This window comes from Xenopus tropicalis, chromosome 1 (assembly GCF_000004195.4).
Source record: "Xenopus tropicalis strain Nigerian chromosome 1, UCB_Xtro_10.0, whole genome shotgun sequence".
NCBI lineage: Eukaryota > Metazoa > Chordata > Amphibia > Anura > Pipidae > Xenopus > Xenopus tropicalis.
This window is the reverse complement of record NC_030677.2, coordinates 78,968,028-78,989,857: the sequence shown is the minus strand read 5'-3', so window position 1 is coordinate 78,989,857 and position 21,830 is coordinate 78,968,028. Positions and strand designations below refer to the sequence as shown.

The following is a 21,830-nucleotide window of genomic DNA, read 5'->3' as shown; positions in this document are numbered from 1 at the left end:
GTGGCCAGTTTTAGTGTTGGACTTTCCTACTGGGATACCAGGAAAATTCCCAGTGGGCCCTTTTGTTTCTAAACAGTCATTCCCTATTTATGTATGATAACAAAGAGGCTAAATAGATGGAAGCATTATAGTATGTAAAGAGACTAGTAGAATAAACAGGTTAAAGGAGAAGGAAAGGCTAAGTCACTTGGGGGGTGACAAAGTTAGACCCCCCCGAAATGACTTTAATCCCTTACCTTTACCCCGGGTTGGTGCCCCTGTTAGGAGAAAACCACACCAGCCCGGGGTAGCTGCAGCGAGGGTCTCCTCTTCCTGTTTCTGTCTTTGCATGCTTGCGCATGCGCATTAGAGTGAAAAGCCGAACTTTAACAAAACAGTCGGCTTTTTCACTGTACTGCGCATGCGCCGGCCCAGGTATTCTGAAGACAGAAGGAACAAGGAAGAGGAAACACTCGCTGCAGGTATTCCTGTTAGGAGGAAACCGCACCAGCCTGGGGTACCCGCAGTGAGTGATTCCTCTAAAGGTAAGCAATTAAAGTAACTTGGGGGTGCCTAACATTTTGGCACCTCTAAGTGACTTAGCTTTTCCTTCTCCTTAAAGTGAGGAGTACAAATAGTTTGCAGAATATACCTATAGTGTAGGTGTTCTGGTGAGACCTTGGCATTCCAGTCCAAAACTGAATGCAAGGGTCATTGAAACCCAGCTCTTATTTATCATCTGGAGGTAATTTGTGGGTTAATTGTTTCTTTAATTATTTACCTTTGTATGTTTTCTTCACTGGTAAATGCCAGTATCAACTTAAAGAGACTGTTGTGTATGAGTTCATACATCAGCTATCCCCATGTTCACAAGTTTATTATTTTATAAATAATTCATTGTTAAACCTCCATTCCTCTCACTGTAGTTGCCATGACAGTTTTCAAGCCCCACCTACTGCTCAAATCTCTTCATTGCTGTGTTCATGTAAAGTGGATTTGAAGCCTTGGTCCTTGCTGGCAGCTTTATGTTGCTCTTTAGTTTTGCTTTCGCATTTGTTACCTTTAGTGCTTTTCACTTTAACAAGGGATATTTTGTTAAGGTGTCATATAGTAAAAGAGGGACAGATGTCAGATAGTGGATTCAGAACAAAGGATTAGCCCTCAGTCATTCCAGTAATATCACTGAAAAAAGGATTAAGAGCATTGCACTGCAAAAAAATGAATTTAGAGCATTTCAGTAACTCCACACATGCCGAAAAGAAGACAAATCAATAATGCATTAACTCTAGACATGCCACTAAGGTCACTACTGTAGGGCAGCAGGATAGAGAAATCAGAAGCTAACAAAGAGACTGGACTGAGGCAATGTGGGGGTTAATACATGTGGTCATGGAAGCAAAAAAAGAGGAGCTACTGGTTAGGAAACAACAGCTGGTCAGTACAGCCAATACCAGATCCTTCAGCATTTTTTGGCATCAAATGGAGAGCCATATATAAATATATATTTTATTTATATTATACAAAGATGGGGAGTTAATGAGATTGTAAGGAATCTTACAATCACTGACAACTCCGAAAATTACAGTCTCAGTTAATTACATTTATAATGGAATTATGCTACTCCTGTGGAGTTACGTGTAATTAAACAGCTACCTTTTGTAGTTCAAGACTATTTAGTCCTATATGGAGGAGTGAAAAATCTGCCTGGGTCTGCTGTTATATAGCTGTTTTTGCAGTCAGAGTCAGAGTGCTTCTTTTCTCAAGGATACTAGATGCTCTTTGATTAGAGAAAGGTGGGAGACCCCTTGACCCTCCTGCCTTGATAAATTACTGGATGATTGAGGTTACACATTTTATTCATGTTAAGAATATTCCAGGCCCCATCACAAGTAATATTGTCAAAATTAAGCTTTAAACCTAAAGGGTTACATTTTAATCCCAAATACAGTGTTTTAGCATTAGCATTATTCTTCATAATCCATCTGAAAGCAAATAGTACTTAATGTCTCTGCATATATGCACACTAATGGCTAAAAATATCACATCTGTATTAATCTACAGAAATAGATATGGACAAAGCAATTACACAAGAATATTATAGTAGGTAAGAATTTGTGTTGTGTTTAGAATAACCAATTTTTTACCTTTTTTAACCAACATCAGTAGAAAGGTTAATGTAACCTTTGTTTCTGCATTACTCCTTTTAAAATGCTGCCACTAATGGAGAAAAAAAGTTAAACAGAAGAGATTTTTGAAATCCCAGTGAAGATACAGTTAATATATTGCATTTACACTGTATTCAATGCTGGTCTTCAAAGGCATGACTGGATGGAGAAACTAAGGACAATGGCACAGGATGGTTCATTCCCAACATGTTACCAGTAAACTGTGATCCACCAACTTTTATTAATTAGTATTACATATATGCTTGTTCGACGGCTCAGAATAGGATGTCAATAGGAAACCATGACATAGCAGAGAGTGGTATATAACCTGCAAATACAGAAAGAACATAATGTGTAAATATGTTTCTATAATGAAAGAATTATTCTTCTGTTATTTGGTAGTCCTATATGGACTGGCAGCCTACAGGAGGTTCTGTTTGTCAGTACACCTTGGTTTTTGTGCAACCAAAACTTACCCCCAAGCCAGAAATTCAAAATAAGCACCTGCTTTAAGGACACTGGGAACAACATCCACAGGGTTAGTGAGCAACATATTGTTCATGAGCCACTGGTTGGGGATCACTGCTCTAAACATTTCTATCTAACTACAATGAAAAAAGAGGTGCACTTTATACATAAAATGAACGCCTGGGTGTTAAAAAGGGATATAAATAATAACAATAACAGTGGCCCAAAAAAAACGGGGGGGGGGGGGGGAGGGGCCGACTAAGGTATGCCACTGCTCATGTAGCAGTAGTTACTTAAGGTTAATATCCTGCCATCATGTGACTTCAGTAAACAGCAAACAGTCTATAAAGCTGCAACCTAAAACTCATAACACGTCCTTTTATCATGTTGCCACCCTAAGCCAGGAGGTAGCCTCCTTTTGCTGAAGTTCTGGGGTAACACTGATGCTGAACCGTTCCCCAGGAGCCCTTGTGACCAGGGCTGTGTTAGTTAGACATTGTGCAAACACCATAAGTAGGCTGTAGTGTGACCTGAAGTAGCAAACACATGCATGTCTGAATGAAACATATTGCTGTGCATACCACTATCAGGAATCACAAGTAAAAATTAAGTAATTTAAGGAAAGTATCCGGTAGGTCTAGCAGCTGTTGCTAAGTGTGAATGTCCTCTGGCTCTTTCTGGCCCACAGTTGCTACCTGGCTGGTAAAAATAATGCCTGACGCCAATGTTATTAATATGATAGGGAAGAAAGATAAAAATAAAGGAAAATTGGTATTTTTTTTCCAAAATTGTGGCAGTCCTACATTCTAATTGTTGCCAAAGTATCTCTATGGAAGATCTAACTAGGTAATACTAGGTATATTTAAAATATATTTGAAACAGTAAATTACAAAACAGAAAAATAAATATTTATTTAAAGTTTGCTTGTTAATAAGTACTGGTGAAAGTTCCCCTTTAAATGAAATGACATAGCAATTTAAGAGCATTGTCTATTACTAAACCTGTAAAAAGAGGAAGGAAGCAGAGCAGCTGACCTCATTTTCCATATATCACTGGTCCATGTACTTCCTATGTTGCGCCACTGCTTTTTGCAGATCCTCTGCAGACTAAAACCTAATGACTGTATGCCCTTTGGGTTTGCTATATCTGAGTGAAGGGCACTCACGCTATCTCATACCTTACAGCAGGGGTTGCTATGGGACATAAAAGCTTATGCAGACCTGGTATTATTAAATATTTACATTACAAATGGCATTATGTATGAAATTAAAAATGATAATTTTCCTATGAGCAGTTAGTAGTTCCAGGTTCCCACAGCAGGCTAAATCAATAGGTACACCAGACTTGCGCCAAAAGTATTACACAGTGATGATTGGCAGAAATTATGTAATCCTGCACTCCACGCACACAGTTGTGGCAGACACAAAGCCCAGTTTTTCCCGTAGCGATTTGCATCCAAAATTTGCACTTTGCACACTGTACCAGGATAAATAAATGTCCCATATTGTGAATAAAAAATCCCAGTTACACTGATGCATAATGGCACAGCACTTGTTTGTGCAGAAGTTAGTATCGCTAGAGTTCCTGCCAGGGATCTTTCTGCAACAACCTTGAATCTCCTAACTCTGATTGTGTGGGTTTCATCCAAAGTCAGACATACAAGACAAGGACATCAGTCATCTGCCCACCAGGTCTCGCCTGCCTGTCTCCTTATTGTACCTTGACCATTCCAGGCTACTCATCCAGAATAGACAGTACTAGTGCATTTGTAGAGTTACATCTTGCTACGGTATTTTGTCAGAAGTCTTAATTTCATCATAACTGTCATTAAGCAAGTATGCCTTGCGAGCAAGTCACATTCACTCAAGGGCATTAGAGTGTGCCATTTAGTAGTGTGTGTGTATTATTCCCCAGATTAGGCACCAGATTCATGTCTTCCTTTTCATGTATTTCTCCTGATATTAAAACTTCCTTATATCTGTATTACTGAGATCTGAAGCCAAAAAACATCCCCACTTTGACCAGTGGGGACAAATTAAAATAGTGGATGTGAGAAATGCAATGCTTGTGTAGTTACTATATAACAGCCATAATAGAAGTCATTATAGATGACACCAAAAATAACCAGTGGTGCCAATAATGAGGAGCAAACCCCACCTGAGGGCCTTCAGGACCCCCAATCTCAAATTTAGACCACTCTTGCATTCGGTAATCTAGACGCAATCACACTTTTACATCAAGACTGGTGCCCGGAGGTCATGGCATTACAGGTGGTGGTGGCATGTGAGAGTGTAGGGAGCAGGCTGTGCTCAAGAGGTATAAAATAACCTGTAACACATGGCTTTAAATATGCTGTCTGTATATCTCCTATCAATGATGCAATGTATAGGGCTGATTCCACATAGTTTCCCCAACTGAATCATCAGTGTGCACCTCTCCTTTCCAATGACTTGTTCCTGCGTGTCAAGCTCCACTTTTGTTTGCGCCTCTCCTATCCACACAGGAACAAGTCACATTGGATAGGAGAGGCACACACAACACTGAGGCTTGACACGCAGGAACAAGTCATATTGGATAGGAGAGATTATGTCTTATATCAATAATGCAATGTATAAAGCTGAACTTCTACACAATACTTCCACACAAAACCATTGTTCAGATGGGCAGGCCTGGGTTTGGGGGATTTACAGATTGAAGCTCAGCAACATTTAAAAGCCTTAGGAACATATCCTCTACCAAAATGGTCCGCAGAGTAGTTCTGCAATAGTGTGCAGTGATGCTTTGGTTTATACAAGCCGCACAATAAAAAGGAGAGTAAGAGAACATATTTTATGGTGTTTCCAGCATAAAAAGGGTGACACTGGGGGTAGCGGAGGTAACATTTTTAAAAATAATAAGCATCATGATATGAATGTCTGCTTATAAGACAACCACACTTTATTGTCTGTAGCCTATGAGAAAGTGCCTCCTACATGTAAAAAAAACCTGTCAGGTTTGTCTCATTGTCTGACTGTTATGTGAAATAAACTACTTTACTACTTTACTTTTACTTTTTTAGACTGAATGCCTGCTTCCATATGGTTTTGCTTACTCTACACAGTTCCTAGGTAAATGGCACATTGGCACTGTCCATGTGCTTTTGGGTCCCTTTTCATGTAATTTTTTACATATTTTGTCCTTTTCTACAATGCACTACTGAGTAGTTCTGTGATATATGGTGCAGTTTAATTGCTCATTTAACAGTAAATGGATGTTCGATTAAGGCTCAGCACATTTCCAAACCTCCAAGGCGCATAGTTGTTCATTTGCCACAAAGTGCTGCTGAGTAGTTCTGGACCAGTGATCCCCAACCAGTGGCTCAGCGGCAACATGTTGCTCACCAACCCCTTGGATGTTGCTCTCAGCGCCCCCAAACCAGGTAGTTATTTTTGAATTCCTAGCTTGTGGGCAAGTTTTGGTTGAATAAAAACAAGATTTATTACCAAATAAAGCCTCCTGTAAGCTGATAGTGTGCATAGAGGCTCCCTAAAAGCCAATCACAGCCCTTATTTGGCTCCTCCATGAACTTTTATGATGCTTGTGTTGCTCCCCAAGTCACATTTGACTGTGGCTCACGAGTAAGAAAGGTTGGGGTCCCCTGTTCTGGACACTATGAAATGATGTAATTTCCTTGATTATAAGGATAAGCTTGGGGTTTTAAGGTGCCTTGCACCCCCCCCCCCCACCCCCACTGTTGCACCCTAGGCAGGTGCCTCTTCTGCCTACCCCTAGTTCTGGCCCTGCTATGGATTTGCCAAAAGACATTGATGAGATGGACAGGTTTCATTTTTAGGCTAAACAGATAGCAGCCCCTTTGAAAATCCCTAAGTACATGTTTAATCCTTAGCCACAATGTGCTGCTGAGCAGCTCGACTGTATTATGGAACTAGGCCCTGTTCTGTAGTTCTGTGATGTTATAGAATATCACAATCTGATGGATGACAGATTGGAGCTTTGCACCTTGGAAAACCCCCTAGGTTCAGTTTGTCCTTTGTCCCAAAACACTGCTGAGTAGTTATATGGTACTATGGAATGGAACAATCTAATTTGTAAGATGGGTAAAGGTAGCCATACACAGGCCGATTCTAGATGCCAATATCCTTTAGACCGATTCGGCAGCTTATCGGCCCATGTATGGTACTAACGACGGGCCTGCCGACCGATATCTGGTCGGACTGGGGACCGCAACGGCTTGTTGATGCGGTCCCCGAACCGATGGATGCCTATACCCATCGGTCTAATTTCGAATTAGCCCGATATCGCCCACCCGTAGTTGGGGATATCAGGAGAAAATCTCACCAAGCGAGCGGATCTTAATGTGTATGGCCACCTGAAGTCTGTCATTTTGGGATAACCTGCACATAATCACTGGTCAAGTGACCCACAACAGGAGTAAAATGGCAGTTCACCTGTGACCCTGTTAAACATAAATCATGGGTCACTACCAAGGAAGCAGACCTCGCTGGGCCCTCTGTACCCCCAGCCACCCCTGCAGCAGCAGCATCTGTATCCTCTGTAGTTACCACAGTCCTTTGGAAACTCTGGGGAGTTGATTATACAGGCAGGCTTGAGATTTTGTTCTAAATAACTTAAATGAATCACAGCGCCTATGAAAACCCCTAGATACTTTAGATTTTGCTCTTTGCCACAATGTGCTTCTAAATAGTTCTCATTGTCAGGAAAGCTTGAATAAATCCTAAATTAAACCAAGCTGCTTAGGCCCCTAAATAAAGTGAAACTGGCAAGTTATGTGCCCCTTTCTCTGTTTTGTAAGAATGTTTCCTTCTTTATAAAGTTGTTAGAAAAAAAAATCTGTCTGCAGCTTGTGGTTCACACCCCCGTCTCTAGCAGAAGGATCCCAGCTGCTGTTTGGAGTGGACTGTCACCTCCTGCTCTGCACTGCTGTCCCTGCTGCTGCTGCTGTCGGCTTAGCAAGGAGATGAGCTTCTTGTTGTGAGTGCATTTGCCATTGTGTCCCCCTCTGTATCAGCACTTAGTGCACTCCCCATTAGCGCATTTAGCGCTTTCCTCTTCTAGTCTATTAGTCTTCCTATTGTCGCAGAGTAATCTGTCTATTGTCATCATGAGTTAACTCTACTGTGGGGCTGTTGTCCTTTGTCTGTCATTCTGTTTATGTTTAAACAATGCATTCTAAATATACATTCCAAACCGTAGCCATCTACTGATCTGCACGTATTTGATTTGCTGTTCTCCCATTGTATCAGTGGTATGTATATGGTGCCTACACTGTTCAGTAGCAGAATATATCAAATTGCTGATTTTTCAGAAACCTCTGTCGTAACATATTTCCCCTTGACGGAACTCTCTAACTGCTCCCTCATTTGGGGAAAGTGGCCTCCGAAATCCCAGAATCCTCCACAGATTAAACCACATCTGAAGGAATCAATGTCAGGCTTATACAGTATATATATTTATATTTTAGGCACTGTTCAGATCTTTGAAAAATGTATATAATATGATTTAAATATCTGTATTTTATCTGCTGCCTGAAAATAAACACGTAAAGATCTTTTTTTTTTTCAAACCAGACAGCTTTATGCTTTTCATAAAGAGAATATATATATTATGGATAGGAAACTGTGACGCTGGCAAGAGGACTCTAGGAGTTGTTGTTCTGTAACTATTGCCTAGCCTTACACATTGCTAGATACAGGATGAATATTTGCATATAAATATAAATGGTTATTTTGTAATCTGTTTAGAAAAATGTTTCCTATAAGTTTTAATGGTAATAAATGAGATTAAAGGGCACCTATCACACATTATTTCCCACACATGGTGTGTGCTAACAGAACCTGTACTCCAAATGGGGGAAACAATAATATTTTTTACAAAAAAGAATAACCCCTTGGAAGTACTCTGGCCCTGACACTGAATGGGAGTTCCCAGTGCAGGTGGCCATATTGGGGTATGTGCATAATCGGTGAGTTCCCCAGCTTGCTCATTATGTGCATTCATTTGATGTAGGGCCCTATCCCTGCATAACAGGCATGTACAAAAGTCACTCTATGGATCAGGTCGGTCTACAGAGTTATTACTTTTGTTGCATTGTTTATAAGCTTTAATATGACAGACTACAATGCGTGTGAATTTGATTTATTCAGTGTATGTTAAATACATTGCCCTACAGCTTTGATCTGCACTCTCCAGCATCCATCTGTAGGTCAGTGTTGGCCAGGAAGGCTTAGAGTTGTACTTCAAAGTCTTAAGGCTATAGGCATCCAAACTTTTATCAGCATTATGCACAGGTATGGTAGTTTTAGACTAATGCCACACGTAGTGGATTCTCTGCAAGCTGAAAAACGGTTGCCGTGAATACGACCCCATGCTTGGAAATCCTCTTACCAGTGCCTGCACCCTAAAGCATTAAATACGCTTGGGTGCAGGCACATGTAGCCGATATCCCCCAAAAACCACAAGACTTTGCATTTTCGGCGGATATTGGCTACATGTGCCTGCACCTGAACGTATTCAATGCTTTCGGGTGCAGGCACAGGTAGGAGGATTTTCAAGCATAGGGGCGTATTCTTGGCAAGCGTTTTTCGGCTTGCCAAGAATCCACTACGTGTGGCATTAGTCTTACTCTGTTTACCATGCACTTGATTGCTGTCCCAGTAGAATAAATATATATATATATTGCTTGGAGAAAAAAAACATCATATATACATACAGTGCATAATAAAGCATAATTATAGTAATTAAAATTCAAGTTTAGGTGGGGGATATATTTTAGAGGAAGCTTGTAATAAAACTGAAAGTCCAGAAGCAGCAAACTACAAATATAAACTACAAATATAAACACATATATATATATATAAATACTTGTCTACAAAATACTAAAGATAAATGTGTGTTCTAATGCGCTCAGAAAGGGTTAATGCTCGGTAGATTATATTCCACAAGACAGATGGGGAATGGATACTGTAATTTATAGCCAACTTTACTATGAAGTATTTGCATAAAACACAAGGAACAGTTTAATCCCATATGCTAAAAAAACAGTTAATGGTTCTTCACCTTGGTTGCATGGTACAGCTGCCTCATTCCATTTAAGAGATCATGCCTGAGGCAGCTGCATTCTTTAGCCATGTTCTGTTGGTTAGTGACAGCATCTTCATCTCCAGATACCAATTTCATAGTGCTTTTACTGTTAAGGGTGGACTTGTTTGCCTGAATTTCATGTACTGCAATGTCATAGGCCAAGAGTCTTGTGATACTTTGTATTGGTCTTTCTGGCGGGAGTTAACTCTTGTGAATGTTATGGCAGTTTGGAGGATTCAAGTCATACCAACAACGATTGCTACAAATGTTCCTATTCTTTTTGATGTTTGCACAGCTTGTTCTGACACTCGCTTCATCTGCTAAAATACATTTTGGGAGGAGACTAGAGATGGTTCATTGCTTGTTGCACCTACGGATGCCTTAGACTTTTTTCCTGTTACTTGCCAGTGACATCCTAATGCTTTTTTAATGTGCAAGCAAGCTATCCTATTTATATCTTCAGGAAATATACCACTCCATGTAATGAATGTTTCTAAATACCACTCCATGTTAATTAATGTTTTTTTACCTCTTGTAAACTAGGTTGCCATTTGATTTGTATTAATGATTACTTCTCCATGGATTTGTTTAGCCGATTAGCAATTTTAACCAAGACATTGAGCTGCATCAATACAATTTTTATTATGTCTGCTTCCAAGAACTACCTAACTCTGTACTTCTGCAGGGGGCCTTTATTTCTGCTCACCCTACACAACTGTCAGACTTGATGTGTCCTTTGTACTCCATGAGGCACTGCTGGGGTTCTGTGCTGAATGCTCTTCTCATAAAGCCTCTGTCTTGCCTACAGGCTAAACTGACTTTACAAATCAGTATCCACTTAGTTGCCTTATTATATCCCATAGTGATGGGCAGCTAAGAATGGGACTGTTGAGAATATGGATTTTGTATTAGCCAGGCTGAGATTTAAATGTTGACATTCAGACCCTGAAATTCACCACAGGGCAATATTTCAAATGCAGCCCCGCTGGGCTTGCATTAACACACTGCAGGTGCTTTCAAAACTTTTCAAATAAAAGCTAAAGAGTTCCAAGGGATTTAGCTACAGATCATGATGATCATGAAGATGATTTAAAAAGACAGACTATAGATGTCACAGTTTGCTGCTATTATGAAGACTCCTTTTGTGCTCCAAAATAGTAATAGTAAATCATACTGTGCTCATTTGAGATTTTTATAGAACAGGGCAAGACGAGCTTTGGTTCTGCATCAAATCACAACTGATTAATAGGTATTGTAGCTTGGCAAAATCTGAATAGGCTGATTTGGAAGATTCCAAAGATACAGAGTTTTAATAACTTTAGGCCTGTATCACATGTGAAGATCACATGGTTTTAAAGGAAATTTGTGGTGGAAAAGGTTCATGTCTAGTGGAAAAGTAGAGTATAAGAAACATACAGTACCTTATTTAATCCTAACAAAGATATAATTAATCCTTATTGAAGACAAAACAATCCCATTGGGTTTATTTAATGATTCAATTATTTTTTAGTATAATTAAAGTATGGAAATCCAAATTATAGAAAGGTTCCTTATCTAGAATACCCCAGATCCTGAGCATTCTGAATAACAGGCGTCATACCTAAATATATGTGTGTGTGTGCGCGTGTATGTATATATATATATATATATATATATATATATATAGTTTTGCTGCTTTTTAAACCTCCATATGTGATACAAGTGCCTGTGTACAGGTGTCTCCAAAGACCAAGCCAGATCTTCTCTTACAAAGAAACCTGATGATGTTTTGGGCTTGGCTTTGACCTAAGGATGCTCTCTCTCATGTTACAAACTTATTTTAGTTACAGTTCTAAGATGGCAGTAATCAGTAAAAGATAAGCTACACATTTAAAACTGTGGGACACGGTTACAACCACAAGAGAACTTAAAAAGGATAGAAATGAAAGGCGATATCTAATTATGAATATATTTTTCCATGGAAATCATGTCAAAGAATGATGCAGATTATTTTTGCTGTTAAAATTTGTAAAATGGTGTATAGCATTAAAATCTTCTGTAATGGCCCCCCTACTCTATGTATTACAAGTATGAGACCTGTTATTCAGAATGCTCAGGACCTGGTGTTTTCTGGATAAGGGACCTTTTTCTACTTGGATCTCCATACCTTAACTCTACTAAAAAATCATTTAAACATGAATTAAACCCAAGAGGAATGTTTTGCTTCCAGTAGGGATTAATTATATCTTGGTTAGGGTTTAGCACAAGGTAGTGTTTATTTTTACAAACAAAATAATAATAAACAATTAATATTTGAATTATTTTATTAAAAAGGAAGTCTGTGGGAGATGGCCTTCCTTAATTTGGAGCTTTCTAGATAATGGCCTTCCAGATAACAAATCCGATACCTGTATATTTATTCTTAAGTTTAAAACCCAATGTGGGTTTTAATTTCGATTAGAAATGATGGCTATGTTTCAGTGATTTATTTTTCCTGTAATCTTGTTATGTCAGTGGCACACTATGCAACTGGCATCTGTACTGTGATGCCCTATCTGGAGAAAACCGTAGCAAGGCATTTAAATAGGCTTCCTAAAACCACGTACGGCATCAAAGTACAGAAAAATAACACTGACAGTAGCTACTAGCCATTTCTGCCCATCTATAACAAGTAAATAACATGATTTATCTCTAGGTTTATAAATCATTCAACCCCTAACCAGTTGTTTCCTATAGACTGTCAGCAATCTAATGAAGTGTATGATCAAATATTTACTATAAAGGGATTGCACTGAGGCACTGGAAGAATAAATGGTCATAAAGATATATGTTTCCCCATACAAAAATTGCAATATAAAGGTACCAGAATACATTGCACGGTTTCATATGCAGGATAGAGGGATTATGAGACAATGGAGAGGATTGCAAGATTTGCACTAGTCCCTCTTCATTTTCCTTAACAATAATGAAGTAAACAGTACAAAACAACACGCCTTAGCATTTCAGAGTTTTCTGGGTGGCCCCATAGGGGAGTGGGCCCTGGGGCAGTTTCACCACCAGCCATCTTAGACAAAAATATCTAAATACATTTGTATTAAACCGTGAGCTAGCTGAAAGTTTTGTAGATATTTCCATCTGAATGTTCTTTATTTTCTCTCATTCATGAAGCGTGGCAGTAACCTTTTCATAATGAAATCATACATGTGTGGGCAGGACAGTGTGTCTAAGTACTGACTTGAACATTGCAGGCCAGATATGTAATTTGTAGTACTGGCAAGCAACGCACAGGTTGTGTTTGTAGCAATAGCATATGGTTACTAGTTCCTTCCTGTAGCCACATTCTTATAAAGGTGATTTCTAAAATCATCACAAAAATCATCATAAAATCATGCCCTGGGCCCCAGTCCTTTCATTTTTATCTATGGTGGCCAAACCATCCTGATCCCCAGGCAGGCAGAATGCTTATTGCAGAGTTGCATATTCTTGCAGAGTGAGTTTTTCTTTCTTACTGACGCCCTGCATAAAGGGAAGGTCTGCTCATGCTAGGCATGAATCATTGGTGGGGAGAAGTGAAACCAATACACACAGGAAGAGAGACAGAGACAAACACGCAAAGCCTTTCATACACATGCAGAATTACAGCAAACGCTTACTTACCTTTAGAGTCCTGCTGAGTAAAGAAAATACTATCTGGGATACAACATAATGTGACCATGTATGTTGTGAAGGGCAGATAGTTAAAAAAGGAAATTTGGGGCTCAGAGCAACACTTAAATATGAAGATAAAATTTAAGGAGGACAAATTTGATGTTAATTCTTTAAATCTAATTCTAGATTTTTTTTAGAGAGAAGAAGGTGAATCTTGCTAATAATAATATTTCCAGTGCTAATTATAAAACATATGACGAGAAGATTCATCAAAAGTCAAGATGTCAATTTTATTCATTCTTGGTTTAAAAAAGGCTTTTCTGCCACAAATCTGATGTCTTTATTCATTTTTCACTGCAGTTTTTTCTACTAAAAAAATTCCGTAGCTCACAGTTGCCGAGGCCCATTCTCACCAATGAATCTTTTACTTGAATGAAAATCTTTCTATCACTGCTCTTACATCAACTTTCCCAAAAGTTGTCAAAAGTTAGAACTAGCCATGTAAGAAGCAAGATATATAACCAAGCAAAAGGAATGCTCCACAACCTTTCATTTGCACAAAATTTAGCAACAAAATTTGCGAAGAATATTTGAATTTTGATAGCCCATGAAATTCCTTGAAGTTTGCCAGTTTCTGCTTTTCTTGCTTACTTGGCATTGGACAAACCTGATAGTATGGAGAAAGACTGCATACTTGGTACACTATGGACAATAACCAGTAGTCCACTTAATATAATTCCAAATGTGATCATCTTTATCTAAGAAACAAAGACCAACTAGCATTCTGCATCTAACATGGTGGTGCCCGTTGCTACAGAAGTTGAAGGGAATGAGCATATCAGTTATAGGAAGTACAGTTACATCCCGTCCACATATAGTATTTTTACAAGTATCCTCTTCTATTGCTTTTGCATTATTTTCAAAAAACTGTTTAGAAAAAATTTATACTAAGCCCCTTATACAAAGGGGCTTAGTTATTATATATATCTAATTGATAATAATATAAGTGGGAGCTGATATACATTTTGCTAATGCAGGAGTATATAAAGAGAAAGAAATACCCAGCTGCTGTTAGTGGGCTCAGGTTTATAACGGATTCACAATATATGACTGCAAAACAGGAAATAACATCTCCCAGGGTATCAAGGATGAGGCGTGGTCTAAAACATATATTGTGTTGGACCCAGTAACTTCTAATTACATTACTAAAAGTAGCTCTCAGACACTGAATTACCGTTGGTTTTCAAAGCAAAAGAGACTACATGAAACCTCTCATGTTAATAAAAACAACAATAGTATAAGGTCACACACGTCATAGAGAAAATGTCACTCCCCCTGAAAAAATGTGTGACATTTATGTGCCGTATCCTAAAGCTTCTTTTAAGACTGACAGATCTTGAGCCCTCCACACCTTGTATCTAAACACCAGAAACACCTTTGTATTGTCTGGGTGTAGGATTTGGACACAGTACTTAACAGGTCCCTTCTACAGCAGTCTGGCAGCGAGTTGCAAGGAACCTGAAAAACTTCTGGTTTCTGCCGTTGGTTGTGTGAATCACACTAATGTGTGACACTTAACAGAAGTGGGAATAGAAAAAATAAATTTAAGATGATACAGTTATGGGCTAACAGAACATAGGTCAGCCTTAAAAACACCTAGGATATTCTCTGCCACTAAGGGATATCTCTGTTCAGAAAACATAAAAAATTTTTTTGTTAAACTTAAAATAATCTCATCAACTACAGAATGTTATAGCAGTGATCTAAAAATAAGGCATAGTAATAACATGATTTTGCTTGTTGCCATTTGAAACTGCGCCTGGCATCTTTGCATTTACCATTACCACTTTTTAAAGGGGTGGTTCACATTAAAATTAACTTTTAGTTCACTGTTAGACAGTGATATTCTTAGACAGTTTTCAGTAGGTCTTCATTTTTTATGATTTTTCAGTTATTTGGCTTTTTGTTTGGCAGCTCTCCAGCAGCTATTTGGTTGCTAGGGTTTTATTTACCCTAACAACGAGGCAATGATTTGAGTGAAATACTGGAATATGAATATGGGAAGGATTGACTAGAAGGATAAGTAATAAAAAAAGTAACAATAATATTGTATTCTTGGAGAGAAACAGTTTTTAGTCTGCTGGGGTCAGTGACTCCTGTATAAATGCTGGAAAGAGTCCGAAAAGAAGGGAAGAGAAATAATTACAGGTATTGGACCTGTTGTCCAGAATGCTCAGGATCTGGGGTTTTCCAGATAAGGGGTCTTTCTGATCTCCTACCTTTAGTCTACTGAAAACATTATTTAAATGGTAATTAAACCCAATAGGATTGTTTTGGCTCCAGTAAGGATTAATTATATCTTAGTTGGGATCAAGTACATGGTACTGTTTTATTACTACAGAGAAAAAGGAAATAATTTTTAAAAATGTGAATTATTTTATTAAAATGGAGTCTATGAAAGATGACCTTTCCGTAATTCGGAACTTTCTGGATAATGGGTTTCCGGATAAGGGGTCTGATACCTGTACAAAACTATAAGAAATAAATGATAAAGACCAAATGCAAAGTTGCAAGGACTATTCTAGAACATACTAAAAGTTAAATTATAGGTGAACCACTCCTTTTTTGTTGCTCTTTCCAGTTGTTTGTTCCAGTGTATTACTGATGAGGGTGGATTAAGATTTAGTTTATTACTTAGGACAGCTACTAATGTTTTTCCACAGACATTAGCTGAAAGAGGATATATTGTAATAATTATAGCAAAGATTGTGCACTTTTTTTGTATTCTTTTTTTGCCTGTTGCTTAGTTTTAAGCAACATGAAGGTAAAACATGAAGTTTGGATTATTTCTTTGAAAATATTACCATGACATAAAGAGTTCAGGGCATTCCCACAGGGGAAAGGTGCATCATACAGCCAATGAATAATTCTGACACATCCTGCTGTGCTTGGTTGGAGCCCGAGGATAGATTGTAGCCCGTTACACAGCAGACCTTATGTCGAGGGAGCTCTCCATGAAACTAACTCACATTTCATGCACGTACCCCTGGGTTCTGTAAGTTTATTGCTTTTTATTAGCCTGATCCTAGCAGGCTACATGTGACATGACTTCATTGATTATTTCCTTATTTCCCAGTGATCCAAACTGCATCTGGAGCAGGACATAACAGCTGGGCCTCTTGCTTGCCTTTGTTGTGTGACTCCCATGTGCACTGGGCTTCTGTAATGGTCTTGCCATGTATTAGTCATGCTTGTTATGCTGGGTATCAGAGAATGATAGCCAAAACATATCTGCTCTCACAAGGCACATTCGTAAGTTGCTGTGAAGGGTTAAGCACATTTAGTTGTGAAATTGCTGTGTGCCTTTATATGCTGAGCTATTAGCCCTGTTTTCACAATACACTGCTTGGTTTCTGATGCAAGTTCTCAACTCTTATAGGAAATATTAAAATAAACTTATAACTAAAACAATAAGTATTTACACCTATTAGTTTTATATTCCTGGTGAGATAATGTTTGAATTTATGTTTGCTTTTTGTTTGTCTTGTTATATGTATGTTATTTTGCTTAAAGTACCAGTACCAGTTACAGCAAAAAAAAAAAAAAAAATCCTTAAAGAATCAATACATAAGTGCTCATTTACCAAGTGGTGGCAAGGTGCAGAGTGTATGGTTGCCATCTACCCAGTTTTATCTAGATAGGCTGTTTTTTACACAGGCTGTCTGGCTCAAAACTGCCTGTCAAGGTTTCAAAGATCTAAAACACAGACAAAACTTAGCCAGTGTGATCCCTGAATTGGACCAATCCCTGCCCTTGATGTCATTGCTCCATCTACTCTGGTCTTTAACCCACCCTCTAACATCACCCACCCTGCCACTAACATCATCAGCCTTACTTATGACATCACTGTATGGACAGGGGAGAATTGGAGGGAACCAATGGTCCCTCTGATTCTTTTTTTGTTAGTTAATTTTGCAGAAAAATTCTTTTGTGTGCACAGTTTAAAAAATGGTGTGCTTAGGTCGGAATAAATTCATAGTTTTATGTTTTAATAAAAAATTCACATGACAATTTGTTGTGAACATTGACTTTAAAATTTGTGATCACGCGCTCAAGCACACAGCTTAGAGAGAACCTTGGTGGTAGCTAACAAAGTGCCATGTTATTGGCCCACTATGCATTTTGCAATGCTTGAGTTACACCTGGTGCCCTCTGACGCGACCCTTTGTACTCCCAGATCACAAAATGTTGCATCTATTGATGCTGGTTGGGTTGCACATGAGTAGGGCATCATTTTCTATGTCCCTACCTTGCTTTTGCAAGGAACAAGGGAGTTATTAAAGGAGAACTATACCCCCAGAATGAATACTTAACCAACAGATAGGTCCTTAACATAATATAAACTATTAAAGAATCTCACCAAACTGGAATATACAGTATATATCAGTAAATATTGCCCTTTTACATCCATTTCCTTGATCCACCATTTAGTGATGGGCTGTGTGCTCCTTCTGAGATCACTTAACCAGGAATAATGCAGCTCTAACTGTAACAGGATGAAGTTTGGAAGTAAAAGACAGATCTGTGTCCATTCATTGGCTGATGCGGCCTAGCATGTATGTGTGCCTCGGCTTGTTTGTGTGCACTGTGAATCCTATGATCCCAGGAGGTGGTCCATAATTCTTAAAATGACAATTTTTTATTTAGGAGTACCCAATAGCAGATACTGTTTAGATGAAGTAGGGTTTTACACATGAGCTTGTTTATGCAATATATTTTTATAGAGACCAACATTGTTTGGGGGTATAGTTTTCCTTTAATGTCCACCCAGTACAGGCTTTGAGTACTTGTGGTAAGTGCTAAGTGTATGAGTTCCTGTTCAGACATTACATTTACAGTTGATTGCAATTGTAAAAACATGTTGTTCAGGTCTTGGCTTTTGTGTGAAAATTTTATTCTGAGAAATAATTTTTCATAGATTACAATGGTTTAGAATCTTTCAAGCAACCTAGCAGGCAAATAACCGCTTCTTGTAACTGTAATGAGCCAAATCTCTGGTTATTAAACTGAAATTCGGCTCTTCTAGTGCAGCGCAGACCCCCTGGACAACCACTGGCGCAGGAAAAGTAAGTGCTGGGGGGGTGAGATGGCATCACAGGAACCTACTCAGGGTGGTGGCTCATGAAATAGAATAACCTCTGCCTATACTGGTAATAAAAGGTAAAGGCATGTGACAAATTATAAAGTTACCTATGAAAACTAATGTTATTAGATATGGATTTCAAATAAGGCAAAACACATGTATTCATAGAAACAAAACGCCCAATAGGTTAGATTTATCTCTAAGCCACAAATTAAAAGTACGTGCATCAAACAAGTTATAGGTTATAAGTGTTATAGATAATATCTGTGTCATATATATTATCTAACTTGATCCTCGTTATTATAGGAATCACTTTTCCTTTAATAAGAAATGAGCACAACTTTTCCAATCAGCCAAGAATGCTTTCATTCAAACATCTCATTGTCTAATTCTGTAGTACATTTGGAAAGAAGCCCATATTCTGTACCAACTGGTAGAACTGAGTTGCATACAGTGTAGCTTTACTGTGAATTGATATTAGTACGCCCAAGTACGCCCATAGCATTTGCTATGCTTGGCTAGTTTCATAACACAATGCCAGCTATATTTCTATCATTGGTGTTGGGTACAGAGGAATTCTATCATTTTTTCAGCCGGCAATTTATGTAATGCACTGCCATGTAATGTGCACACGATTAGTCTAAAAATACACAATTCTTGCTTTGCAGAGAATGTAAGTCATGCTTATAAACTGAACAATAAAACCAGAACAGAAAACTGGTACCCTCCCCGCTTCCCACAGTATAATCACAGTTGCACTGCAAGGGACATGCTGGGGCAGTGGTGTAACTACCACACAGCAGACCCTGCAGATGCGGGGGGGGGGCCGTAGTACAAAGAGCTCTGTTCTGCTGCATGGTAGTTGTCCTTCCCCATCCTTTAAAAATGTCACCACCTGCTTGCTTTTATGCTGCTGGCAGCAGGTAGCACCAGGATGGGTGGTCACTGGGCTCCTGAAATTTTTTTTGTGGGGGGTTGGAGCTTTATTGTGTCTTAGTTCTTTGAATAAATAAGAGGACACAGAGAAGTTGCCATACATCTGCCTCATGTGGAATATTTATACAACCTTTAAATCATATAGGTACATGTTTTGGCAACTAGTCCTCCTACCACCACAAATGGTTCCTACATCTCTCCATGCACCTTAGAATAAAGCCCACATCAGATTATCAAGGCAACACATCTAACACACACCCTGGTGCCAAACATTATTTTTTGCTGGCAAGTAACAACAGGACAGTATGGAGTGCATGTACAATGGCCTGCACATTGCCACTGCAAGCCTGTATAAAACCAGCCATCCACTATAAGTGACATGTTAGGAAATAAAATGGGCAGTTTTTAGAAAGCAGCTCTTAAGCCGATTGTAGCTGCCGATATCGGTCTGTGTAGAGGAAACAATGACTGGTCTGCCCAACCGATATCTGGCCTGAAATTGGGCAGATATCAATCGGGCAGTTTAAAAATTCAGTCGTATCGGGGACTGTATTGGCTCGTTAATGCGGTCCCCGAACCAACTGCGCCTATTCCAGGCCCCAGGACCAAAAGACCGAATTAGCTTAAATCCCCCTGATATCGCCCACCCGTAGGTGGGTATATCGGGAGAAGATCCGCTCGCTTGGCGACCTCGCCATGCGAGCAGATCTTTACGTGTATGGCCACCTTTAGCACTGTTCATAAATCAATCATTCTCACAGTATATTGCTTATCTTGGAAAATACGTTACTGGGAGTGATAAAGTTACTTGCGTAAACTAGTTCTGAAGGTTAATGGCTCCTGTACATTTTCTCTACAAGGGAAATCTGTGGGTAAAATGTGTAGTGGACTTGCTACAATAAAGCCAAACAAGACACTTTATAATATACAGTCACTGATTTTTTTCTGTACAGTTAAAATAAATACTGTTAACAAAACTGTTTAGTCTATTGGAAAGGGGGCTGGAGCTGCAGTGGGTGAAAAGTTTTAAAAAAAATTTATCTATAGTAAATTTTACTATAGATAAGACTGGCATCCCGTCCCTAGGCCACTAACTTGCATCTACAGTATACCCACATTAGAAAGTCCTACTTGCAACCCGCATGTTACCTGCTTTTTCTTGGTAACACAAGGGTCCCCAACTTGATGCAGGACTGTAGAAATACTTTATTTTGCACAGACCATCTTATAGCTTGCTTACTTGTTAGGGATGCACTAAATTCAGGATTTAATAGAGTTCCACACACTTTTCCAGGATTAAAATTCAGATGAATCCTTAGTGTTCATCAGATCCTAGTCTGAACCCTTAAAACCATTCAACTTTTGTTGCAAGTTTTGCATTTTTTTTAGATAATGCACATTTTTGGTGATTGTGCTCAGATTTTATGTCAGTTATTGTTCAAATTCAATATGGTATTCGGCCAACTCTATCTGTGCATTTGGCTGAATCCAATCCTAGCATTTGTATTATGATCTAATATTATAGTTTCTTGGTCCTGTTACTGCAGAGCAATGTTGCCCAACTGTTTTTATACAGTGGACCAGTTACTTACTATCCAAAGGCATGTTCAGGATTACGTTATATTCATGTCATTCTAAAAGGTCAGTGAAACACTTATGCAGTCTGGTGTCCATATAGTGCACACACTGCTTTTATTTTACCCCTTTTAAACACTTCTAATTGCCTGCCCCACAACCCATTAACATCAGTTGGAATCATATTCTTCTTGTCCACAATAAAACAGTAATGCAACCAATTTAAGGCTTTCATGCACTGGTCAGTTTTGAATTTGTATACATTTAGACTCCAAGGCTGCTCAGCAAGTTACAAACCTGTCTGGTTTTAAACCATACAGCCTGTTTTTCCCTGGGCTGTCCAGTTCAATAGGGTCCCCATTACCTGCTCTGCTATGTGATCAACCTTCCCATTTTAACGTTATTATCAGTAGGCAACCGTAGTGCTTAGGATGCCCATAGGTGCACTGACAGTTGTATGATTTATTGCAGTGTCTCTTAGGGGCAGATTTATCAAAATGTTAGTTTAGAGCGTAATATATAGAAACTCACCCACGTTCTATTGATTTATTTGAGGTTTTCAGAGGTATATTTATAAATGTGTTAAAGTTAGAGTTCACCATTTGATAAACATGCTTCTAAAATTCCCATTGGAATGAAAAGAAAGTGGTGATTTTTCCAATGGTGAGCTCTAATATCACATTTTGATACTGACTCTGCCCTGTAGTATAAGGCCATTGGCTCATGTAGTGATTCCAGACCTGCTTTCAAATGAATGGGGAACAACTCTGAGCCCTTTGTTGCCTGCCCATGTAACTATTAACCACATGGGCAAAAAAAAAAATAAAAATAGCCTG

General features: G+C 38.8%; 1 protein-coding gene across 1 annotated transcript in view; it reads left to right on the top strand.

The window, feature by feature from the left end:
* The first annotated feature begins 7,512 nt into the window (after positions 1 to 7,512).
* The window catches only part of mob1b (MOB kinase activator 1B), a 30,333-nt gene continuing 16,015 nt past the window's right edge, over positions 7,513 to 21,830 (top strand). Inside the window, 1 exon segment of the mRNA NM_001079104.1 lies at positions 7,513 to 7,604. Within this exon segment, the coding sequence (NP_001072572.1) occupies positions 7,591 to 7,604 (14 nt within the window). The 5' untranslated portion in view covers positions 7,513 to 7,590.